The sequence below is a fragment of the Gallinula chloropus genome (genome assembly GCF_964237585.1).
Source record: "Gallinula chloropus genome assembly, chromosome: 24".
NCBI lineage: Eukaryota > Metazoa > Chordata > Aves > Gruiformes > Rallidae > Gallinula > Gallinula chloropus.
The window spans coordinates 2,515,764-2,540,777 of record NC_140109.1 but is presented as its reverse complement, the minus strand read 5'-3'; the positions used below and the strand labels follow the sequence as shown (position 1 = coordinate 2,540,777).

The 25,014-nt window shown below is 56.8% G+C and overlaps 2 protein-coding genes across 2 annotated transcripts; both read left to right on the top strand.

The window, feature by feature from the left end:
* Positions 1-78: 78 nt before the first annotated feature.
* Positions 79-5,421, top strand: ACAD8 (acyl-CoA dehydrogenase family member 8; the record flags this gene model as incomplete). Its single annotated transcript, XM_084274996.1, has 11 exons — positions 79-172; positions 1,003-1,103; positions 1,266-1,435; positions 2,077-2,186; positions 2,440-2,516; positions 2,793-2,930; positions 3,336-3,471; positions 3,574-3,671; positions 3,894-4,046; positions 4,231-4,333; positions 5,057-5,421. 11 exons carry the CDS (start codon positions 79-81, stop codon positions 5,107-5,109), a joined length of 1,233 nt encoding a protein of 410 aa, XP_084131122.1. The 3' UTR covers positions 5,110-5,421.
* Positions 5,422-5,863: 442 nt separating this feature from the next.
* On the top strand, positions 5,864-23,022 carry GLB1L2 (galactosidase beta 1 like 2; the record flags this gene model as incomplete). The annotated part of the gene is made up of 19 exons (XM_084275027.1): positions 5,864-5,946; positions 9,438-9,635; positions 9,753-9,821; positions 10,254-10,349; positions 11,735-11,843; positions 11,969-12,061; positions 13,493-13,574; positions 14,585-14,649; positions 15,728-15,812; positions 16,164-16,301; positions 16,638-16,718; positions 17,181-17,287; positions 17,671-17,817; positions 18,295-18,366; positions 19,223-19,301; positions 20,204-20,291; positions 21,238-21,352; positions 21,720-21,836; positions 22,323-23,022. 19 exons carry the CDS (start codon positions 5,864-5,866, stop codon positions 22,407-22,409), a joined length of 1,911 nt encoding a protein of 636 aa, XP_084131153.1. The 3' UTR covers positions 22,410-23,022.
* Positions 23,023-25,014: the final 1,992 nt, after the last annotated feature.

Genomic DNA, 25,014 nt, shown 5'->3' with positions numbered 1-25,014 from the left:
CACCGCCGGAGCGGGCGGAGCCGGGGGCAGGACTACAGCTCCCAGCCTGCCCCGGCCGGCTCCCGGCCGGCCCCCACCATGGCGTGGAGAGCGGCCCCCAGCGCCGCGGCCCGGCTGCTGCTTCTGCGGGTCCCGGCGGCGGGGCGGCGGGGGATCGCCTCCTGCATCGACCGTAAGGATGCGGGGCGGGGGGACACGGGGCGGGGGCGGCCGGGGCGGGCCGGGCTGAGGTCTGTGGCCGCCAGCAGCCGAAAGAGCCGTCCCCTCCCGGTGCCGCTGCCAGACCTTCAGGCTTGGGCTGGGAAGCGAAGAATATCATGGAAAGACCAGGCAAGAGGGTCCCGGGGCGGGGGCCGGGCTGCCCGCACCCATCTGTCCGTCTGGGTGATCGCCCTCGGCCTGGAACCCTCCCCGGTTCCGCGGTAACAGCTGTGCCCGAGCCGGGCTCCTCCTCCGGTGCCCCCAGACTTAACATCCCCCCCGTGAGTCGCGGATCGCTGCCCCGTTCCATGGAAACGCGCTTCGGGGCCGCCCGCTGCCATCCAGGGGAGAGGTTAACGCGACCTCCGAGCAAAGGAACCGTGAGCCTCCAGCTGCGGGGCGTAGCTGCTTCCAAAGGGCTTCTTTAGGCTTCCCGGTGTCCCTTCCCTGAAGCCCCGGGACCGTGTGGGAGTGTTCCCGCAGCACAGACATGAGGCAGAGCGAGGGACAGCGGCCGTGGACGGTGGGGTCCCTGCCCTGTGTGGTCAGCATCGAGTAGACACAGACAGCCGGGACCCGGGGTCTGGCTTGTCCGAAGTGAGCCCCCTCCCCTGCACAGGCCATGCTGTCCCCAAGTGAAAAGGGAGAGCATGCAGCAGAGCCCCTGAGCTGCTTCTGTGAGCTCAGGGGAGTCAGCTGGGGTATAGAAGGACCCTCTGAAGCTGGCTGGGGTATAGAAGAGGTGGCAGCGATTGCTTTCCCACAGCAGATGAGTATTCCAATCTCTTCCCACTTTTCTAGCGTCCGTTGGCCTCACTGAGGAGCAGAAGGAATTCCAGAAGGTTGCCCTTGATTTCGCTGCCAAGGAGATGGCTCCTCACATGGCCGAGTGGGATGAAAAGGTACGATGGGCTCTGAAGGGTTGCACCACTGGCTTTTTCCTCCCTTGGGACGTTGAGGTCCTCGGGTCTCATCAGAAGGGGTTCCCAGGTGTAGCAAAAGCAACTGGATATCAAGATAGAACTGGTCACGAATGCTCACTTGAACTGCCTCTGTCCCAACAGGAAATATTCCCTGTGGAAACGATGCGGAAGGCAGCTCAGCTGGGATTCGGTGGGGTCTACGTGAAACCAGACGTCGGTGGCTCTGGATTGTCACGGCTCGATACCTCTGTAATCTTTGAAGCTTTATCGACAGGATGCACCAGCACCACGGCTTACATGAGCATCCACAAGTGAGTTGTCTGCTGAGCCATCCCACCGGGCTATAAACCCAGTGGGAGCCAGAGCTCCTGGTGCCAATTTTTATTTCAAGCTGGGACCCCACATAGACACATCCCCAAGGGGATGTCCTGGTGGCAGTAAACAAATAGGCTGCAGAACTGAGAAGCCACTGTGAAGTAATTGTAGCTTTGTGGCACGTGAGAAGGGATTACGTTCTGGATTTCCTTCCCTGCTCTTCCATGTGAGCTTGTCTATAGATAGTAACCTGCCTGGAAAAAGCCTCTGTGCCTTGGTCGCGCTGTCACGGAGCCCAGAGGCACCAGCTGATCCCAGGCCCTGTCTGGCAGGTACAGACAGGCTCAGTGATGCGTGTGGCTTTGCGAAAGGTGGAGGGAGGGATGATGCCTCCTTCTCCCAGGGGCGGCTTTCCAAAGAGGCTGAGGTAGGGCTCGGTGCCAGGAGGAACGCCGAGGCTGTTACATGGGAGCTGGCTGCCCCACAAGGCAGTGAATGAAGGCCATCTCCTTCCCCTGGCTTCTGCAGCACCCGATTTCGCACCCTCTCGGTGTGCGTGGGATGGGTGGCAGGAGGGCTGCCTCCAGGGCCACCGGTGTTCACGTACTGTCATCCTGCTCCCTCTCTCCTGCTCCAGCATGTGTGTTTGGATGATCGACACCTTTGGCAACAAGGAGCAGAGGCACAGGTTCTGCCCTTCGCTCTGCAGCATGGAAAAATTTGCTTCTTACTGCCTGACTGAGCCAGGTGAGCAGCTTCTCCCATCCCATACTCCTGCCACAGTTCTCTGCCAGCTCCCTGCGGTGTTCATATCCTGCTGAAGAGTTTCTTCTTTTCATGATCATTTGGGCAATGACTGGGAAGCCAGGAAGGGGCAGACCATGATTGCAGAGATGCTCGTGGCATAAATCCGAGTCACAGTTGGTTACAATCCCTGTTTGCCCAGAGAGTCAGCTCTGGACCCTCTGCTTCACTCGCTGCCTCCTTACATCTCCTACAGGGAGTGGGAGTGACGCAGCTTCCCTGCTGACCTCAGCTCAGAGGAAAGGGGACACCTACGTACTGAATGGCTCCAAGGTACCTCCTTGCTCCTCCTAACGCTGCTGGATGGCACTGCATGCACAAAGGGGGCCCGGGTCTCACCGTCTTTTCCATTTCCTACTGTCTTCTCACCTCTGTGTGTTCTCCCAAGGTAGGATGTGCTCTGTAGGGCGCTCACTGGAGCTTAGTATAGCTGGGCCCCTAAATACCTCCTGGGTACGGGTGGGAGGGTCTTTTCCCACTCCCATCTTTGCAGCCCAGCTGCTGCAGGCTGAGGGGTAGCCACCCCTTTGCCCTCATGCCCTTCTGCAGGCCTTCATCAGCGGGGCAGGTGACACAGACGTGTACGTGGTCATGTGCCGCACAGGAGGCCCAGGCCCCAAGGGCATCTCCTGCCTGGTGCTGGAGAAGGGGACGCCAGGGCTCAGCTTTGGCAAGAAAGAGAGGAAGGTAAGAGGCTTGGTCTTTGCTTCCTGGGTGTGGGAGGGAAGGAGAGGGGTTTGTCTGTGCAAAGCATTAGGGATCTCCTCCAGGATGGGACCGGAGTCCTAGCCTCCGGCATGGTTGTTCCAAGCCAAGTCCAGCGTCGGTGAAGTTTGCCCAATGCCCGTCCCTTTGGCTGGCAAAGGATGGTTTTTAACCTTGGGAACCTCATGGCTCGTTGGATCTGTGTCTCTTCTCAGACACGTGTGTTCCCGACTGGGCACACCGAGGCCAAACCACACAGATCACCGGCGCTCCACAGCAGCTTGGCGATGAGACCGAGGGGTTGCGAGCAGGCTGGGCAGCTCTGGGCTGGGAGCAGGAGGCGTGCTGCCCCTCAGGCAGCCTGGAAAGTGCTCTGTTTTTCCCCAGGTCGGCTGGAATTCCCAGCCAACGCGGGCTGTGATCTTTGAGGAGTGTGCTGTTCCTGTTGGCAACCGGCTGGGAGCCGAGGGGCAGGGCTTCAGCATTGCCATGAAGGGGCTGAATGGAGGCAGGATAAATATAGGTGAGCGGGGCAGCTGAGAGCCAGGGGAGGGGCGCAGGATCGTCTTGTTGCCCGTCTGCCTCGGCTTCCTGCTCACTCTGTGTCCTTGGCTTCTCCCACCAGCTTCTTGCTCATTAGGAGCGGCTCATGCCTCAGTTCTTCTGGCCCAGGAACACCTCACGGTCCGCAAGCAGTTTGGGGAGCCCCTAGCCAACAACCAGGTAACCTCCCCGTCCGTTCTGTGTTCTTCCTAATCCCGGCTGGAAAAGCAGCCAGAGGTCCCATCCTTGCTCCACGGGGTCTTCCCTGGAGAAGTCAGGAACGTGCTGTTCCTGAGTAGGAAAGCGCATCAGGCCCGAGACCTGCCTGAAGGTAGCGGGGGTGTGGGTCAGGACGCAGACCCCTCTGAAGGAGCTGACCTGGTTCTCCCTCCCGTGCTGCAGTACCTGCAGTTCCGGCTGGCGGAGATGGCGACGCGGCTGGTGGCAGCACGGCTGATGGTTCGCAACGCAGCACGGGCACTGCAGGAGGGCCGGGAGGACGCGGCTGTGCTGTGCTCCATGGCCAAGCTCTTCGCTACCGATGAGTGCTTTGCGGTACGTTGCTCAGACCTCGGTGGGCATCATTACGTGGGAAGGGTCGGTAGCGTGCCTGAGGGCGCCCTGCCACCACACCGTGCTTCCTTAGGGGAGGTTAGGTGCCCAGGCTCCTGGGTGCTGACCCAGCTTCCGTCACCCGCTCGTCCTCCGTGTCACTTCACCAGCGACGCTGTCTTTCTAGATCTGCAACCAGGCCCTGCAGATGCACGGGGGCTACGGCTACCTGAAGGATTACGCTGTGCAGCAGTTCGTGCGAGACATCCGAGTCCACCAGATCCTGGAAGGTAAGAGGCACGCTCAGAGCGGAGGCTTGGCAGGGAAGCCAGGAGAGCGCAGGGGCCCTGCCTTCCCCTGCCACTCTGATTCTTGGGTTGCAGAATCCTGCTTGGCTCTGCATGTGATGCGTCCCTGATGTCACTCATATGTGTGGCACCTTGGCCAGGAGCTCTGGGAGCAGTTACTCTGTATTAAAGAGTTTTACATGGTGGAGAGGGGAAATCTAGCTGTTGCATTAGCTGCACCTCTGTCCAGTTTCATCCCGTTACTCCTGCGGACATGTGCCAATGCTCCCCAGCGATTGCCTTCCTGTGATTCCAGTCTATCTTCTCCCCTCTGACACCCTCCCTCTAACAGCTCCTGGCCCATCCTCATCTCAATTTGGCCTCCCAACCATTTTGTGTCCCTTCCCTTGACATCCTTTCACCTACCACCAGTGTGCCTGATGGGGGGTCACTCTTCCTGATCCCGAGTGGGTCCAGTCTTGTTGTCAGTGTGTTGAATGGTAAAGCAGAGAGCTTGGCTGTCGCTGTACACCCGGTTCTGCTCGATGCCAGGTGCCCACATCTCCTCAACACCCAAATGGAAAGAGGCACCAGCATCCGCCCCTCTGCAGCCTTTCCCAAGCCACGTGCTGGCACTTCCCGGTTGTATTTTGTCTCCTGACGTTGGTGGGAAGCGCTTTTCTCTGCCTCACTGCCCTTGTCTTTCACTCCCTCATCCTGCTGCAGGTACCAACGAGGTGATGCGGATGATTGTGGCCAGGAACCTGCTACAGGGCTGAAGCCCGGAGCGCATCCCCAGCCTTAACTCACGCTGCCGTTACAGCCCGCACTGTGTTGCCTTCTCCCTGCTCGCCAGTTCTCCCCCGGGGAGCGGCGAAGGGGGGGATGCTCCAGGGGAATCAGCCCTCCTGCCTCGGAGGGCGGGTGGCTGCCAGCCCCGCGCCGGGCAGAGCCGCTCTGCTGCAGCCTGAAGGGAGAACCTACGGCCCTCTGCGTCCGGCGAAGCGGCGCTCCGCGGGCAGGACAGGGCTGGGCACGCTCCCTCCTTCCCCGCTGACCCCGGATCAATAAAGCGAGCGATGGGAACCCGGCGGAGCGCGGCGGCAGCTGCGGGAGCGGCACGGGAAGGAGCAGCCGCGGGGGGCAGCGGCTGCCCGCCCCGGGGAGGGGACGGCGGGGCACCGTGGGCGCGCAGCCGGGCGCCCCGGGGTAGGGGCTCCTCGCCCGGCTCCGCTCCCGAGGGCGGCTCCCGCAGGGACCCGGGGCCGCCCCGCACCTGCCGGCGCCTTAGGACAGCGGCGCCGCGCTGCGGATGGGCGGGCGGCGGCCAATGGAAGGCGCCGCCGGGGGCGGAGCGTGGCAGGGGACGGCCAATGGCGGGCGGAGCGGCCCAAGGGGGCTCTGCGGGCGGGGGGGGCTCCGCGGCGGCGGCGGTGCCGGCGGGCCGGGGCCGGGGCCGGGGCCGGGGCCGGGGCCGGGGCCGGGGCCGGGGCCGGGGCCGGGGCCGGGGCCGGGGCCGGGGCCGGGGGCGCCATGAGGCTGTGCGGCGGGCGGCGGCAGCGCCGCTTCGGGGGCATCACGCTCCTCGTCGTGTTGCTGTGGCTGCTGCAGCGCAGGTGAGGGCCGCGCCGCGGGAGGGCGGGGGGGGGGGCGCGGGTGGGCAGCGGCGGGGGGGTGGGGGGGCTGCTGCCGGGGCTCGGCTCCGCCGGTGGCAGCGGCTGCGCTCGCTCGGAACCGGGGGCTCGTTACCGGAGCCTCGGCGGCGGCCCGGGCTGGGCGCAGCCGCGGCGCGGGGCAGCGCAGCGCTGGCAGAGCATCCCCGGGCGGGAGCGGGGGCTGAGCGCCCCTCGCACGGCTCCGCGCCCGCCCCGAGCGGCACCGGGGCAGGAAGGGCCGGCTGCCGGCCGCTACTGTAAGCCGGGCCCCGCGCTAGCGCCGTCCCTTGCCCCTATCACCGCGGCTCGGGCGGCCCGACGCGCGTTCCCCGATCGATCGCCCCGCCCGATAAACCCGCCCGGAGCTGCCAGTCCAGCTCGCTCCGGGCCGGGCTGGTTCGCCGGCACCGGGTCCGCGGCAGCCGGCGCCTCTCCGTGCCTGCCTGCCTTCTCCCGGCCCCGTCTGGGCGCTGCGGGCCCAAGTCCTGTGGGAACCAGGAGTTATTTGAGGCCCCGGCTGGGATCCCGTGTGCTTGAGCTCGCCTTGGCTTCGGGGAGCGATGCTCTTCATCCCCCGGGGAAGCGGGATGCGTCTTACAGCCATCCATGCCCAGGGACAGACACTCCCCGGGCCCTGACAGCTCCCGGGACCCCGACAGGGATGCTCTTCACGCAGGGGAGGTGGGGTTGTTTCCTATTTTCATAGCTCGGACGGTTCATGAGGTGCTCCCAAATTCACCGTGGGAAGCCACTCGATCTGTGGGGGCTATGGAAGAGCCTGGGTAGAGCTTGGCTTAGGGAGAAGGAAATTCCTTCTGGTCTCATGCCACGTATGTCCTCAGCTGACAAGGAGATAAGAGGGAAACTTTGTTCTCCTGTAACAGTGATCTCCAAAACGCCGAGGCCACTGGTTCCCCCACGTTTGTCCCCCTGGCCCGTGTCACCTGAGGCTAAACTGCACTGTGAAACACCACGATCCTTACCCCAGCCGTGCTGAACAGGGACCTGGGGCTTGTCTGACCCACACGGGACCTCGGTTCCCCCAAGGCAGCTCAAAGCTTTCACTTTTCCCTGCTCAGAATAAGCCACAGAGCCCTCTGAGACAGGGCTAAGTCGGGCTCAGGGCTTAGCTGCAAAGCCCCTTGTCCCCCAGAGCGTGTCCTCCAGCGTGGGCAAGGCAGGTTGAGTGGGCTTTGTGCCTTTTCCCTCCTGTTTCCACTTGCCTTGTCTGCCGGCTGCGCTGGGTGCACATTAGCCCAGCACCAAAGCTCATGCAGAGAGGACTTCAGCTGGGTTTTCTTACCAGTATGAACACCCTCATGCAGCCGCCTGCTTTAGCAGTTAATCCTGGCTTTCCAACTTCTGCCCTATGCAGACAGACTGTTTCATTAGGGACTAACCTGGCTATCTAATGCTTTTGTTGTTTTTCCTTCCCCCCCCCCCCCACCAAGAAAACCCCAGGCTTTCCTGAAGCAGGGAGAAAATGGCCACTGAGGGATGAATTAGGCCAGTAACCTTTAGCAAAAGGATGAAAAAAAACCTTCCTTGTGAGCTGTGCTGTCATTATAGACACGAGTTAAAAAACCAACTGGGTTGCTCCAAAGCAGGAGTGCAGAGCACAGGTGGGCTTTGAGCTGGGGAAATCCAGATCGGGATGAGGGGACGAAGCCCTGCTGAGTCACAGAAGTGTTTGTTTAGAAGTCCCTTGGACAGATCTTGGAGCCAGACGTGGGTTTCAGGATATCCAGGTTGAAAATCCTGGGAACCCACGAGCTTCCTCCCAGTCCTCGGTGAGAGCAAAACACAGGGACTGGGGAATTTTAAGGTAGGAAACTTGGTGGAAGCTTGCCAGCTAAGTTGTGGCCAGGATTACGAAGATAAGCTTAAGTGATTTGGTTATTTTTATCTGGCCGGGTATGACTCCTGAGCACAGGCTCCCTTCTGGCACCGGGCTGAGGGGTGCGGGGGCAACAGGAGGCTTGATGTTGCTTCTGAAAGAAACTGGAGATGCTGGTGTTTCCCCCACATCACCTTGGTTTGTGTCTCTAGGCCCCGCTGAGCTATTGGCCAGGGTCTTGCCCCTAATTCCTCTCCTTCCCCAAGCCACAGCAGCAGAGAGCGCCACAGCTTCTGGGTCTCACTGGCAGAAGTTTCACTCTGAGCGAGATGTGGTTCTAGTGGCATAGGGGGGCAGGTAGCAGTGGGATGTCCTGCCTGTGGACTGGGAGCTGCTGCTGAACTCCAGAGCGATTCCTCAGGAGCAGTGCTGCCATTTCCCAGCCTCACCTCAGCGCTCCCTGGCTGGACCCACCATCTTGCCTTTTCCCCTGTTCCCATTCAGGCAGCTGCCCCTTAAATACAGGTATTTCCTGCGTCTTTCCCAGAAGCTCTGCTCTTACCCCTTCTGAGTGGGATGCAGTACTCCCCCCTTGCCCAGTGCCACATTGTTGGGTAGCTGGTGTGATGGGAAGCAGAGGCGAGCGCTGTGGGCAGCGCTAGCTAATGCAGACTTCCTTTTCCAGGTATTACCCATGCCTGCTGCCAGCTGCCTCAGAGCCCTGTGGGAATGCTGTGCTCTACAGGTACCCCTGTGCTTGTTGGCCAGCCCCTGGAACCTTGCAGCCTCCTGGCAGCTGTAGATTTAGTTCCTTTGCAGTCCCCTTGTCTCGTGTCGCAGGATGGGCACTGGTTGCCGTCTCCTCCTGGTTAGTGATCCCTGTGAGCCACGAGCTGTGCCAAGTCCTCACCCTCTCTGCTAACACCCGCTCTACACAGTGCCTAGAAAACATTTAGGTGCTTTAGGTGCTCCCTCTTCTCTGAGTGTGATGGTTCTCCCACATGTGTGGTGGGTCCTTCTCGAGCTGGGAATTCATTCCTTGCACTGTGATAACGTCTCAGAGGAATGAGCTGCTGTGTTGCCTTACCCCTCTGTGTAGTCAGAGCTGTGGGGCTGTGATGGTCTGATGGAGGCAGTGGCACTGCTCACCAGAGCCTCCTTCCAGGGAGTCAGGGAGCATGATAAGATCCCCCCTGAGCATCCTCCAGGCTGAGCACCCAGCCTGTGGCACCCTGCTGCAGACCAAGGAGGCCTGGTGCATCCAAAATTACCAGGGCGCTCGCTGGTGTTGAGTGGAAACTCACCCACCTTGTGTTTTCAGCAGCTGGGCCCCACAGGCTCTGCCTGCTGGGTCCCACTGCAGCTGCAGAGTGAGGCAGGGTGGCTCGGGGCGTCCCAGGCAGGTGAATATCGAGTACTCATCTTGGGAGCATCTTCCACCTCTCTGAAGAGCCCACACGCTGCGGGGCCAAGGTTTGCTTACAGAGCAGGAAGGCCAGAGCTGCTGCTGGCTGGGGTGGGACGAGTCGCCTCTGGAGCAGGGACAGGCTCCTCTGTGGTCGGCACGGCTTTCTTTACCAGAGGCTGGGTGCTCATCTCTCTCCCTCTCTCCCAGGTTTAACTGGAGCGAGCTGATCCCGCTGCAGTTGTGGGGGAGGACCCTAGGCTTGCAGACAGCGCACTCACAGTTCCTCCTGGAAGGGATGCCTTTCCGCATCTTTGGGGGTTCCATGCACTACTTCCGAGTGCCCCGGGAATACTGGGAGGACCGCATGCTCAAGATGAAAGCCTGTGGCTTGAACACCCTCACCACGTAAGTGTCCTCACTCCCTGGGGCTGTTGCTTGTACTTTGCTGCCTCTCCCCTCCTCCTGGGGTTTTCCATGCCCGTCCCAGCCCTCTGCCCCCACTGTCCTACCTCTGCCTTGCAGGTACGTGCCGTGGAACCTTCACGAGCAGGAGAGAGGGAAGTTTGACTTCACTCGAAACCTGGATCTCGAGTACGTGGGGCAGACAGCGCTGTTACTCGGCACTCCTGGCGTGAGGGGAGGGCAAAGACTGAACTGGCACAGGGTGCCCAAAGAGGCCATGGAAACCTTGTCCCTGGAGCCGTTCGAGGCCTGGCTGGATGGGGGGCTTTGGGTGACCCAGTCTAGCAAGGGTGTCCCTGCCCACGGTGAGGGGGTTGGAACTAGATGATCCCTGGGGTCCCTTCCAGCCCAAAGCATTCTGTGGTTGTAAGCTGTCATTTCCAGCATCTGAAGCAAAACCTGTGCCTTCAGTGGGCCACAGAGGCCCCCGCGCCCTCCCCTGCAGACTTAGTGTGGTTGCTGCACCTTCCAGTAGCTGAGCTTCGTGGTGGTCGGTGTGTGAGGTGTGCATGGAGCAGGGATTCCACGGTCAGGCAGTAACTGAGCTCTCTGGCTCTCCAGGGCCTTCCTGTCACTGGCAGCTAAAAACGGACTCTGGGTGATCCTGCGCCCTGGACCTTATATCTGCTCCGAATGGGACCTCGGTGGCCTGCCCAGGTGAGTGGTTTGGCTGAGGTGAGTGCTTGGGTCCATGGAAAGAGCCTCTGACGGGACAAATGAGCCCCCTGCCAGAGCAGGCAAGGTGGGGGAAGGACCGGTTAGGTTCTTGAGCTCTCCCCAGCAGTGTGGGCTGTAAGCCTGCACCCAGAATCGGTCCTGAATGGCTGTTCTTTAACACAGTAATTGTGTTGTGGCTCAGTGGTTACAGTGAGGAAGCAGGACTGGGGGAACCCATCAGCTGTGGTTACAATGCTGGCAGTGATGCTTGAGCTGCACTTGAGACTTCACCTGGCCTCAGGTCCATTGTAAACGTCCTGCTGGAACACGCATGTTACACAGCTGGTGTCACAGAGATCCGAACTCCTCTGCCCTCCTCCTGTTGTATTTTCTCCTGCAGCACACAGCTTGCTGCAGAGAGGCTTCCAGAGCCAATGCAGACACGTCTGCCTCCAGCCTTGCCTGGTTACTAGATCCCAGAGGAGCCAGTGCCAGGTTGCATGCTACTTGTTTTCCTTACCTTCGTGGAGCATTAAACCTCCATGGAGATGCCTGACACCGTTTGGGGATCCTTTCTTGCAGCCTCTCTGTTTTCCTGAGCTCTGGCACCGGGGAGTTGAGGGGCTGAACTGCCAAGGCGTACTGGGGGTGAGAGCAGGGCTGGAGTGCTACTGCCTGTGGTAGATTACAAGAGGGGCCTGGTGCCTCGGCTTTCCCCCCATCACCCAGGTGGGGTTTGGGTTGTTTTTCTTTTAACCAGGCTGACAAAAGATTCCAACCAAGAGCAACAGCACGGTTCTTGTTTTGCTAACAGAGGTGATGCTTTTTGTCCTCCTGCTGTGGATAGAGCCTGCCCAACCCCTGGGAACACTGTTAGTTACCTGGTGCCTCCTTTGCAGGGATGAGGGAGCTGTCACAGCACCGCGTTGTGCTGCCCTTGAACAAACTCCCCTTGCTCTGCTCACCCCAGGCTGCTGAGCTGAGTCTTGCCAAGCAGCAGCAGAAACCATGGGAACAGTTGCCAGCGGCTTCATTTCCAGTGATGACTGGGGTGTTATGAGGTGCCCTTGGGGATGCAGGGGAGCCCTCACAGCGGCAAGTTTAGCCCTCGAAATCCCACTGGGATGGTAAGAAAGGAGCTTAGGCCCAAAATGCAGAACAAAGAGAAGGGGTAGGGCCTGGACTCCTTTAACAGTGCGGGCGGTACCCATGGTGCCGTTCACTGACTCACACTGTGGTCCTGCTCCTGCACTGCAGGCTGAGCCAGGTGATGTGGAGTGACCAAGATGGGTCCTGCCCAGGTGTGCTGGCCGGTGCTGGTACCTCTGGCTGCCATGGCTGGACAGGAGGCTCTAAGTAGTGTCTGCTTGCTGCTTTTCTCATAGCTGGCTACTGCAAGACCCAGAGATGCAGCTGAGGACAACATACAAGGGCTTCACAGAAGCTGTGGATGCTTATTTTGACCATCTAATGCCGATCGTCGTCCCTCTTCAGGCAAGTACGATGTCTTGGCCCACGAGCGAGGCCTGGCTGCACAGAGGAGCATGGGCAGGTCGTAGTGATGTCAGTCCCTCTGGTTAGCAACTGAGGTGAGAAACTTCCCCTTTTGCTCCCAACAGTACAAGAGGGGAGGCCCCATCATTGCAGTCCAAGTGGAGAATGAATATGGTTCCTACGCCAAAGACCCGAACTACATGACCTACGTTAAGATGGTAACGCTGGCACGTTTCTGTGGTATCCACCTTGTAAACCACCTTCCTTGCAGGGTTTTCTTTCTCCTGAGTAACTCTCGAGCGTGGCTTCAGGAAGCCTTGGAAGCATTGCTGCATAATCCAGCTGCGTTTCCTGGGGTCTCTCTTCCCAGAGCAGAAGAGGTGGAATATAACCCTGCAGATATCTCTACGTCTTCCAGAGGAGGAGGGTGGTAGGGAACTGGGGGAGTGGCTGGGGTGCATAGCTGGCCTTGGAGGAGCTGTCTCCTGCTGGTCCTGGAGTTAGGAAAAGGAGAGGGGAGTGGTCAGGCACAGAGCAGCCGTTGTGGCTGAGCAGCGTGCCTGGGCAAGGAAGGAGCTGGTGGTGCTCGCAGGCCTGTCAGAACAGGGAATGTTTCCTGGCCAGGGCTCTGGGTGCCTTTCTGCAGCGCTGCTCCGTCACGTTCCGGTTGTGGCTTTGCATCTGAGGAAGTATAGAGCAGTGGTTAGAGGCAAAAACGTGGGAAAGCAGGATGTAAGGGCTTCCTTTTTGGTCAGAGTGGGATCTGGCCTGAGGTGGAGCTCGGGGTGAGCTTTGACTGTGGGGAGTGGATTAATTCAGATCTGCATCTGGCTGGCACAAGGATGTTGCAATCTTCCTGGAATTAATAGGCCTGTTAAAAAAAAGCCACAAACCAACCCCAAACAAACCAGAACTCACCCCAAACCTGAAATCCCTGTCCTCCTTTTGCTCTTCCGTGTGCGGTGCCTTTCTCTGAGCCCCAAGCGGGTGCATCACTTACGTGAGCTGGGAGGAGCTGAGCACACACATGCATCTGCCTTGGACGCCCTTTCTGTTCCTGGCATCTCCACTGCACCCTGAGGTGCTGTGCCTGGCAGTGCTCTGCCATCTCCAGTCTGCACCGACAGTTGAAAGGAGCCAGCTTGGCACAACGCAGCGCTCTGTAGCTGCCCCTTCACAGGCTTGGTTAGAAATTCCAGTTCCCTGAGCTGCCTCAAATACCAGCCCAGGCATTGATTTAGTCCCAGAAGGATGAGAAACTAACCAGGATGTTCTCCAGGTGACCCTGAACTGAGCATGGCTTTAAAGTCAGCATGTTAATGCTTCTCTAAAGCTTGGGTCTGCTGTGGGCAGGCACACATGGTATGCCTGAGCTGATGTGCCTTTATCACCCCTTTATAGCCAGTGCTTTAGAATGGGGAGCCTGAAGGCTTGTTTCCAGAGCACCCCAAAGCTGAAGGGGTGACTGGCTTCCAGCGAGGGTGCCAGTGAGAAGAGGGACTTGCTTGCTAGGATTTCTGAACCCCTCCTTCGAAGGGCAGCCCTAGTTCTGTTGAGCATAAGAGAAAAGCCCCAAGGGTGAGAAGGGCCCCCTGATGAGTACTAAACCTGGGCTGTTAATGTGAAGGCTTTTCTTCTTTTTAATTTAGGCCCTCTTGAACAGAGGGATTGTGGAAATGCTGATGACCTCAGACAACAAGAACGGGCTGTCCTTTGGCTTAGTGGAAGGAGGTGAGTGCCTGCGGGAGGGCAAGGTGGGACCGGGTTCTTTCTCTGGGGCAGCTGGTGATGTACATCCAGCTTTGCTTGTCCCACTGCACCCATTTGGCATCGCCCATCCATGGTGGCAGCTTCAGCCGCAGAGGAGGGACCCCTTAGCTGGGTGCTGGGTGCACAGAGTAAGCCCCATCCCTTCCCAGAAAGGTTTAGTGTGGCTTTTTGTCGCTGTGAGGTGCTAAGGCAGCAGTAACAGTGGAGGTGATTAAAGGGAGAGGCTTCTCCAAACCGTTGTCCCCTCCTCTTGTTTTTACCTGAGGGTGTGAGCCTGAAGCCCACCAGCCTTCACCAGTACCCCGGGCTTCTCCAGTGAGGCTTTTCCTTTCAGCGTGCCGCAGTTTTCAGCCGTGACCACACTGAGTCACTCTCTCCCTGCTGGAAAGCAGCAGGGCTGGCAGGGCAATGCCAGCCCAGTCCTCGCCATCTTCTGCCCGAGTGTTTACTGCCTCGGAGCTCCTTCTTGTTGGCAGTTGTCTCCCCCGGCATGTTGCACGCTGAGAGCTCCCTGAGAGCGACTTGCCTCTGAGATGTCACAACGATCTGCTCCTTAGACTTAACATGTAGAGCTGTCGGACGTGGGGAGAGACTGGGGCTTGAGGGTGGTGTGGCAGCAAGGTGCTTGTGAAAGCACGAGCAGAGGGGGAACAAAATCCACTGTAGAAACACGCTAAGGGAAGAGAAGTCTGGAGTTGAAAACTGAGGCAGATTGTGTTCTGCTCCGGGGCAGTGTGCTGCCTTCCTTCTGAGAGGCATTTGTAGGTTCCTCTGAACTCCCAGAGGAGCTGGTCCAGTGCTCCTCTGCAGAGGGACCTGAGGCAACAGCTTCTGAGGAGGGTGTGTTGGTGGTCCAGAAGATGTTCCGGTTGCCCCTGAGCTTGTGTTGGGCTGATGCCCAAGGAGATGGTGCCCTAAGCCTCCTGTGTGTGTGTGTGTAGATTAATACAACCTTTTTCTTTCCTCCACAGCACTGGCCACTGTCAACTTTCAGAAGCTGGAGCCGGGGATACTGAAGTACCTGGACACAGTGCAGGTAGGATGCAGACAAAACTTTGTTTGCTTCGGTTTTCCAGGGCAGCTGTAGAGATGAAGCACTGACAGGCTGGTTTGGGTTTGTGTGCCAGTCTGGGGCGGTGGGGGGGTCTGAAGGAATATTTGGGCTTCCTTCTCATAGGGCCAGATCCATCTGGGAGCAGAGCTTGGGTGGTGCAGGAACAGACAGTCTTCTTTCCCCATTGCTCCTTCTGCTCCACGTGTCAGCCTGGAAAGATGTGAACAGCCAGCACGCACCCTTGGCCTTGGCAGTTCCCTCCTCATCTCTTCCCTTGGCCTCTTCTCCTTTTCACGCTCTTTTATTCCGGAGGCTGATGGAACTCCCTCTCTGATTAGCTTAGTGGGGCTGGATCAGCTACATGCCTTTCCAAGGGCTGGACCTGGCACAGTTAGGTTGTTACAGGCGCTCGTGGTTGTCTTCTCCCAGGGATACACGAGTTTCCACGATGCCCTGTAGCCCAGCCGCCTCGTGTGACACGAGAGAAGGTGCCGCCGGGTGATGGCAGAATTGCTGGCGAGCAGGGCTGAGCAGGCAGCGGTTACTCAGTGCACAGAGCCTTTTTAATGAAGGCCTAATCCCTGCAAAGGCTGGTTCTTCCCTGCCAACGCCATGTGCAGCATTAGAAAGGCATTAAACTGCTAAGGTCTGCTGGCCCTACCTTGGCAAGCGTCGACTGCGGTGCACCTGCACACCCCGGCTGGCAGCGGCGTAGCTGGGAAGCAGACGGTTATAAATGTGTGTCTCTAGCAGAGGCTGAACAGGGACAGGATGTCTTTTCCCTACCAAGCAACAACATCCACCAGAACCATTCAGCATTGCCCTGTTTGTGTCCCGTGGCATCTGTGTTGGTGTGCTGCCCATTCCAGGCATTGCTGGCCCACAGCATCTCATGCCTCGCTCCTTGGAGCTCCTCAGCTGCTTGTTTGTGGGGCGTTTTAAGTGCCAGCTTGAGGGGAAGGTGCTCTTGTGAAACGTTTTCCTCCAGGGCAAAGAACAACAGGATGAGTGCAAGGCTGCCCCATCTCCATTTCAGCTCTTCGCTTGTGTTTTGGTACAGAGAGATCAGCCAAAGATGGTGATGGAGTACTGGACCGGGTGGTTTGACAACTGGGGCGGCCCTCACTATGTCTTCGATGCAGACGGTGAGCACCACGTGCTGTCAGCTGGGATGGCACCTTCCGGGGATCTGAAGCACTGGAGGTTTTAGCAGCTCTCTCACCCTGCTGCAGGTGTCACTGGCATTGGGTCAGTGGTGTGTTGGGTTTGGGAGCCTGGCTGAGTAGTCCTCACAGCTGTTCTGCTCCAAAGCAAAGCTTCTGCTCAAGCTTGGCCCCTCTTCACCTCCCAGAGAGGTTTATTTGCCTGTGTTAATACATGTTGGCAGCTGCACTGCCCGCAACAAGGGCTGAACACCCATCACGGCCCAGATCACTGGGAGGACGCAGGCAGGACTGGCTGGCTGTGGCCTCCCTGGCACTCGCCTTCCTTCACAGACATGGTGAACACCGTGGCCAGCATCCTCAAATTAGGAGCGTCCATCAATCTCTACATGTTTCACGGAGGCACCAACTTTGGCTTCATGAACGGAGCTCTGGAGGCTGACGAGTACAAGTCGGATGTCACCAGCTACGGTGAGTTGTCTCTCTCTGCATCGGGAAATGATGGGTAGAGCCACTGTGTCAGGGAGAGCCAAGCTGGAGCGTAGCAAATGCCTGTCTAAATGGGGGCTCAAATTAGAGCGTCCTATTTCCAGACATTTCCAGGATGGGGAGGCATCCCTTCATTCTCACCTGGGAATTAGAAGTCACGGGTGATGGCTTTGCTCCGTGTCCTCTCCATGCTGGCCCTTCTTTCCAGGGAAAGACAGAGATCCAGGGACTGCTGTGCCATGGGTTGTTACGTCTCGGATGCTGGTGCAGGTGCCAGCTGTCCCAGAGCCTTTCAAGACACACATGCTTCTTTTTCAGATTATGATGCCGTGCTGACAGAGGCTGGAGACTACACGTCCAAGTTCTTCAAGCTCCGACAGCTCTTCAGCATGATCATCGGTAATTATAAGCCCAAGCAGCAGAATACTGCTCTAACGACGGCGTGAGACCAGAAACCCACGTGAGCCAGCCCTTCCTCCTGCTGGGGCTCTGCTTGGTTGACTGGCTGGGGGCCATGGATGGGAGGAAGGACTGGGGATGTAAGGTGTCTTGTCTGCACTCAGCGGGCAGGTAGCGGCTTTGGTCGCTGCCAGGAAGCATGTGCTGGCTATGGGGAAGGAAGTGCCAATCCCAAGGAAACCCCACTGGTTATATCTTCCCGTGGTTGTGTGATCTTACCGTCCATTTCATCTAGAGTTGGGCAGGTCGTGCCTGCTTCAGGGCTCTCTTGCAGCAGATTCGGGGAGCTCTGATTCACCAGAAGGACCCACCTGAGTGGGGAGGCCCAGAGGAGTGTAGATCTGTGTTGGCTTTTGCATCTGGAAGGGTCATTCCATCTTTCACTTTCTTTTCCCATCGCAGGCCAGCCTCTGCCTCTCCCTCCCATGATAGAAAGCAAGGCATCGTACGGCGCCATCCTGCTGCACCAGTACGTGTCTCTCTGGGACGTGCTACCAGCTCTTCTGCAGGTACTGCCTGTTTTAGTGCCCCCAGTAGCAAAAAGCATCGCTGCTGAGGTGGAGGCAGTGAGCAGTGCTGCCCCCGTCGCCCCAGGAGGGTGGTGGTGGGGAAGGTTTTGTCAGGGATGCGCAAAGGAGGCAGACCTCACATCTCACCTTTCCTACTGCTGCTTCTGGAATCCCAGTTCTGCATCTCCTTGGCTCCCTTCTCCAGTACTTTGCCTTCATCACTGTAGCTTTCAGAGAGTCAGGAGGCTATTCGGGTTGGAGCAGACCTCTGGGGAGTGACAGGAGAAATGCAGCCCGTGGCAGGGTGGAACACCTCTCCCAGAGGAACTGCCTGTCAGTGCTGGGAGGCTGCTGCTGCCCACAAGTTTCTTTCTCCTCTGCAGCCTGTTAAGTCTGAGTTTCCCATCAACATGGAGAATCTGCGCCTGAACGAGAGCAGCGGCCAGTCCTACGGGTACGTGCTCTACGAGACGGTCATATTCGGGGGTGGACACCTGCACACAAGGGACCACGTCCGTGACCGAGCACAGGTAAGGGGCAGAAGGCAGCTGTGGCAAACTCCACAACACCCTGGCAGCTTGCAGGGCACCACTCAGCTGTGGTGGGGAATGGGAAGTCTCGGCTTAGCAGCGTGGTTTGTTCTTTCCAGTTCTCAGCTCAACCCCAGGCTTTATCACACGTGCACCACGGCATCCTTAGGTCAAAAGAGACCTCCAAGAGCATCCAGCCCAACTATCCCTGTAACTAAACCACATCGTCAAATGGCAGCTGGAGGTTCCAGCTTGCCAAGCGTTAAGATGGTCTCTTTAGACACCAGAACATTGAATGTTCTGGGAAATGTTGTGATTTATCTTCCCCCCCCATCCCCAGACTGAACCTGTGATGTGGTTACGGGGTCCTAGTTTTGAGTAGAGACAGTTTCCTCCCCAGATGCAACTTCCCAGCCCAAGCACTGCCTAACTGATGGAAGCTGCCCTCCTCTCTCTCTCTCGTGCTCTGTTCTGCAGGTGTTTGTTAACACCATGTATGTCGGTGAGCTGGACTACAACACGGTGGAGCTCTCCCTGCCTGAGGGACAGGTAACTAACTGGACACTGTTCACAGCAACAGCTTGTGGGTAGCAGAAGCACCACCAGAGAGGCACAGCTCTCCAGAAGGCATCTCCCACCCAGGCCATCGCAGTAGCTGGTAGCCATCCTGGCATGGGGATGGGGTGCACTGCCCTAATGAGGCAGTGTTTCACGTTTCACCACTGAGCTGCTGGTTGTCATTGGGAAGTGGGGTTTTGGAATGCTTTCTGCAGGTGGAAAAGTGAAGCCTGTGTAGTCCTTGCAGCACACAAAGCCTGCCAGCCTTCCTGCTGCATGCTGCCGGCATCAAGGACTGCTACCTGGTTTGTGCCCTTAGCACACAGCAGGTTTTAAGGTGGTTTGGGGGCTGTCAGGCCTCAGAAGAAAGGAAGGGGACTGTGTCTCTAGCTCTGAGGGCAGTCTTACTCACCCTGGAGATGTTGGCAGTAAGAGCAGTGTGTCGGTGGCATGTGCATGCCCCTAGGAGGAGCCGTGTGGGTGGGTATCCTCACTGTCCTTAGGATTTGGTGATATAAGCCTGTGCTATGTCAAACTCCATTCCTGGCTCTGAGGACAAGGTCAGAACAGTCCTTCAGCAGAGGAAACAACCAAAACCAGGAACACTTGTGGAAAGGCTGAGTGTTCCTCAGCAGCAGCATAGCTCTCAGCTGAAGGGTCCGTGGATGCTGGCCTGTCCCAAAACCCAGGGCTCTAAAGTAAACGGACAAATAGGGACTGCCAGAGGTACAGGTGCCACCTTCCCTCTCCAACCACCACTACTGACCTCTGTTAACCCAGTGTTACGGCTGACACAGCGCATGGTCAGGCTGACACTCTTCCTTTGGGTTTGGGTGGGTTGTCACAGGGCTTCAGGCAGCTGAGACTCCTGGTAGAGAACCGCGGTCGCGTCAACTACGGCCTGGCGCTGAACGAGCAGAGGAAAGGTGAGTTGTGTTCTTCATCCTCAGAGGGCCTGAGGTAGTTCTCAGAGTTGAAACACCCTAGAACCTGTGGGGAGCATGCAAGGAAGGTGGAACCACCCCGGGGACCCAACACAGAGACCGTAGCTCTAGCCAGGGCTACCAGCTGGGAGTCAGTGGGAAGCGGGTGATGGAGGGGGCTTGGTAGTCTGGAGCGATTGTGGATGAAGACTAGCAGCTCCTTGCTGGCTTGTGTTAGGGCCTCTTTGTGTTACAGGGGTGCAGCTAAACCCAAGGCCATCCCTGAGTCCTGATCTGCTCTTGATTTGTTCAGCAATGCTGGGTGTACCTGCCTGTTCCCTTGCTCTGTGAGCATCTTACCTTGCAGGGAGAGGAAGAAAATGCCCCTTCTGATCTGTCTTTGCCCCTGGGGATCTGATGTTGCAGGATCCCAACGTTTTACAACTCAAGGCAGTAACTTCATCTAACGAGAGTCCTAAGGTTAAATTACTACAGGCATCTTCAGATCCCTGGAGGGAAAGCACCGAGTCAGGACTGAGCAGTAGTTCTTGCCCACAGTAGATTGTGCTGTGCCCATCAGCTCTCAAATAAATAAACCCTGTACACAGACAGCTACCTAAACCCAGCAATAATGACAAAGCCCTGTCTGTGCACGTCCCAGCAGCGGCTCCTGCTTGGAGGGTGTTTGATGGCTCGGTGAGTTGAAGCAAAGGAGGGAGCAGAGAGGCCAAAGCCGAGTATTGTTGTTCCCCACTCAATCTGGATGAGCGTTGGGACCATATGGACTCTAATTCCATTGCAGATCATGGCTGCTTTCCATCCCCTGCTGTTCCTCGCCTTCAAACAGGAAAATCTATCAGCTTTAGCTGTTTCTCAACTCCTCATTACCCCCATTGCTCTTGCAGGCTTAATTGGTGACGTCTTCTTGAATAAAACCCCCTTGAGGAACTTCAAGATTTACAGTTTGGACATGAAACCTGCCTTCATGAAAAGGTTTGTGGGGTTTACAGTGTTTTTCTGCCTCGTGTGAAGCCGTTTGCCAGCAGCACAGAATCCAGTGGGTAGCATGGGAAGGGCAGCACAAGGTAGGAAGACTTCTGCACCCCCAAGTTCCTTGCTGATGCCTCGGCCCAACATTGACACAGAACATGGTGCTGCTTCCTCCACGCTGTTATTTGAGGGGCAGGGGGAGGCAGTTCCACTGTGGAGGGTGTAAAGGTTGCTACAAGAGTAGCTTCCCCTGAGGTCCCAGCACAGCCAGGCCTGGGAGAAGCTTGTGCCTGTCCTCAGAGCAGCAATGCGGCCGATGCCTTGAGCAGCTTAATCCCAGGGAGCTCCTAATAGCACAGTGACTCTTCCAGATGGCTGCTTCTCTCTTAAGTGACTTTGCTTTAATTTAGGAAAGATTGGAAACAGAAATCTGGCAGGGGCAAGTCACAGAGCCTCTCTTAGGAGATGGAGAAGACCTTAGGAATGTTTCAGGTGGCAGATGCCTGATGGACTCTGGCCATGATCCGGAGAGACCGTTTTTGGTTGTGTGGTTGATACCAGCAAGTAACCAGAGACATCACAGCTCCCACCTCCTGCATGGGAAGGGGACAGGGGCTGTGTGAGGCTAAAATGGCCTTTAAGAGCCAGAAGAGTCTCGGGTTTGAAATGTCTACAGATGGTCGTAGCAGGTGCTGGGGGTGTGCAAAGGGTTCTTCCTGACAGGGTAATGACTGGTGGAACCTTTGAGTAGAGGCTTGTGGAAGAACATCGCAGGTGAGGAGCGTTAAAGTGGGGGCACTGCCCGCCCAGGCAAAACCAAGATGCATCAACACTGCAGTCAGTTACTGGTAGCAACAAAACGGGGCACCTTAAGGCCACCAGGCAGGAGCATGGAGCAGAAGGGACTGTCAGGGGCTGTGAGATGAACCCTTTGCTCATTCCCTTGCAGCTTGCGACACGCCACTGGATGGAGCACGGTCCCGGATTACTTCGTCGGTCCGGCTTTTTTTCGTGGGAGGCTGTGGATAGAGCACCAGCCCCAGGACACTTTCTTGAAGCTACAGGCAAGTCCGAGTTTTCTTCCCCCTTATTTTTTTTGTCCTGATCAAGATTTTTCAAAAGCTGGTTAGAGAGACACTTGTGCCGTAGCTCTGGTGCAGAGCCTGCCTCTAGACCTGGAGAAGGAGAATCATTCTGAGGGTGAAGGAGTCTTCTCAAGCTGGCAGGTAGCTCTGTTCAGCTGGTAGCCATCCTGATGAGGAAACACAAGTCATACAGACCCTGCAGAGCTGCTCCAGGGCACATGAGCAGAAAGCCTGGAGAAAAGGGCCCAAGAGGATGTGGGTGTGAGGATGTGGCTCTATTTCCTGTGGGGATGGTGCCCAAGCCATGCAGCTGCCCCAGTAATTCTCTGTATGGTCTTGATTCCAGGGCTGGGAAAAAGGAGTTGTGTTTGTCAATGGTCAGAACCTGGGCCGCTACTGGAAGATTGGACCTCAGGAAACTCTCTACCTTCCTGGGCCCTGGTTATGGAAAGGGAGCAACGAGGTGAGAAGCTTGGGGTGGGATTTCTCTCTGCTGCTTTGTGTTATTAAAGATCCCGCCCCGAGTCACAGACCAAAGACCCAGGCACGCACAGTGCATTAATTACCTCCCTCTAGCTGAAAACCAGGGCAAAAGAGAGGGAGGAGACCTGTTTTCTCCCAAGATGTGTGGAAATCAGGGAAGCCACTGCTCCGAATGTGGCTGTGCCTCTGACAGCTGTTAAGATGTGCCGGGAGCAGCAGCCAAACTTCAAAGCAGTGCATCCCGTTCAGAATCCAGACAAACCCGACTTGATGCTGGTTCCTTTCCTGCATCATGTGGTGCTGAAGAAGAATCACAGTTACTGTATTGATTGATCTCTGTAAATGAGGCTTCCTTCCCCCGCTGTGATCGCCTGCCTGTTCCTCCTAAAAATATTTAGAGTAACTCAGCCTTTGTATGAGGGAATGATATATCTATATATAACCCATATATCCCTGTCTGCTGCAGATTGTCATTTTTGAAGAGCGCACTGCAGGACGGATAATACAATCTGTCGACATACCTTATTTAGGAAGGACCCAGTATGTGGACTGATGAGAGCTTCCTTCCCATCTTTGGCTCCTCTGGAATGCTCCTGGCTGCATGTCCAGGGATGTGATGGCCCAGGCACTTGGGCACGTTAATTTCCACTAGACCCAGGTAAAGGATTTGCTCGTTGGCAGCAAGGTTGGAAACGAGAATGGGCTCCCAAAGGATGGATGGATATGGAAGCTCATCTCCTTGCACTACTGAGGACCCACGGCTTGGATGGCTGCACAAGATGCTATGGACCGTCTGGTGAACACAGGAGGAGGATGTAAAAAGGCACCAGAGGCAGGAGGGAGGGAAAGAACAGAAGCTGCCTGAACCAAAAGCTGTGCTCAGCCCTCTGGCGACTGGAAAAACATGTTATCACTGGCCTCCTTGTTTTTATGATTAGATAGGGAGAAAATAGTTCCTGAGCAAGTGAGTAACTGGGTGTGGAAAACCATTTTGTGGTGCTTCCAGGGAGAATTTAGCAGCTCGCTCTGCGGAGAGGCCGTTACTTGTTCACTTGTTGGAAGCCAGGTTGGCTGTCAAATGACTTTACTCCAAGCTTTTTTCCCTGCTGTGTTTTACTATGGAAGGTTGTCTCTCTCTCTCTCAAAAACAGGAAAAAAAAGTTTTAAAAGAGTGAAGCGTGTTTTGTCCTCTATCAGATGGATACATGGTTCAGGCCGGGCAGGAACGAGAGCTATCCAGGGAGAGGAGGTGCAGGAGGAGGACAGAGCAAGGACAAGCTAATCATCCCTCCCTGTGAAATCCCCCCTTGTAAAGCCAGCACACTGTGGTTGGGACAAAGGGGTTGCCATGCACGTAGCTGTGGCTGAGAGCAGATCCCTACGTTCTGGTTAAGCCTGCTGGGAAAGCTTGGGTCCCTTGTTCTTTTCTCTCCTTGCCCCCACATCCCTCCCCACCTCCCCACTCCCAAAACAGAAACAGGGGATTTAACACCGGAAAGTGGTGTTTTCCTTTAACTCACCAGCTCCACAGTCACTGAGGAGCTGCCACCTCTTTAGGCAGAGATCAGACTCCAGCGTCAATCTCTTCACGGTCCCCACCAAGTCGCTCAGCCCCTGCTCCAGTGACCAGAGGATCCAGGCTCTGGGAGAAGCAAACGCACGGCGCGGTCTCGTGATACAAGGGAGCTGCAGGGTATTCTGACTCTTAGAAACCATAGTTTTATTTAACAAATTTAAATACAGTTTGTTTAAAACTGAGAACAGACAGTGCAGCTGTTCACACGCCCCGTCCCAGCCAGAGCTGGTCTTACCGAACACCTGCGCCTCTGGCTCCCAGGGACCACGGTCACCTCTGTGAGCTGGAAGGGGCCAGGCTCGTGTGGCCAACCTCAGGGAGAGCAGAGCGTAGGGCTGCATCCAGGGCTCGGGCCTTTGCATTTTTGGGGAAGTTAGTTCCTTCCCAGGAGGGAAGGTCGCCAGCCCAAGCAGGGGCCTGGTATTAAGATCAGTCAAACAAAACATGCAGCTAGGAGAGGACGCCAGTTGGAAACTTTTAAAACAGTATGAAAACTTTGTAGTCCTTTAAAAAACCCTCTTTCCACTCCAGGGTTTGCAGGCCGAATTGAACTTGGAAGTACAGTAAGGGGGTAAAACCTGCCCGAGCACAGAGAGCTACTGCTCTGACACAAGACACCGATGCCCGCAGAGCATCCGGCAGCTGGTAGCACCAGATCCTCTCCATCCAAGCAGCACTTCAGCCAGTGCAGCTAAGGGAACGCTGCTGTAAAGGCTATGCAGCAAGGCTTCTATGAGTGGGAACAAGAGAGTGCAGCCTTTCCCAACAGTCCTGATGCACAGCAGGAGAAAATAACTTACCAAAAAGTACTGGGGTGGGTTTGGGGTTCGGTTTTTTAAATATTAGGAAATACACAATGTCATTAGTCCAAGGGGAGACTCCTGCACTGTGAAGCTAATCAATCTACAGCATTTCAATAGCTCTGCGTGTTAGGGCTGGAAAGAACCAAGGCTGTTTCCAGGACTATGCTTCCCCTCAACTCGAGGGCAAAATTGTGCTTCGGACCCTTCTGAAAGAATCTGGACAGTGAGGGCTGATCAAAGGTTTCATCAAAGGTTTGATCTGACAGCCACCCTGAAGGAGGGAGGGGAGTTGTGGGAGGAGGGGTGTGTTGTACCTCGCTTCCTTCCTCAGCAAGTTTGTCACCCTCAGACACAGGGCCAGCTGGGGTAGTTAGCACCCAGGTTCCTCTTCTGCACGGCTCGGTCCCACGTCTCACACTGAGAGGCAGGACAAGACTTTGGCCAGAGAACGGCCTCACACCAGTGCTGCACCTCGGGCCCCTGGGTGTTATACAGTGGGGAAGAGGTGACTGACGTGCTGCACAGGCTGTGTCCCAACCTACCTCGAGCCAGGTGCTGAAGAAACTAAGCCCAGGAATTACAAGGGTGCTGCTCTATCTGTCAGGAGTCACTCCAACTGTTCCAGTGTGGCTTCTCATGCCTGCAGCTCTGCAGTAGCATGGCCTGACCCTGGAAAGGGGCTGGAGGATACATTCCAGTAGAATGGTGAATGCACTAAAATCTGCGTTTATCATTCAATCCCTGGTTTTAAGCAGGTAACTTTTAAGAGTGGAAATTTG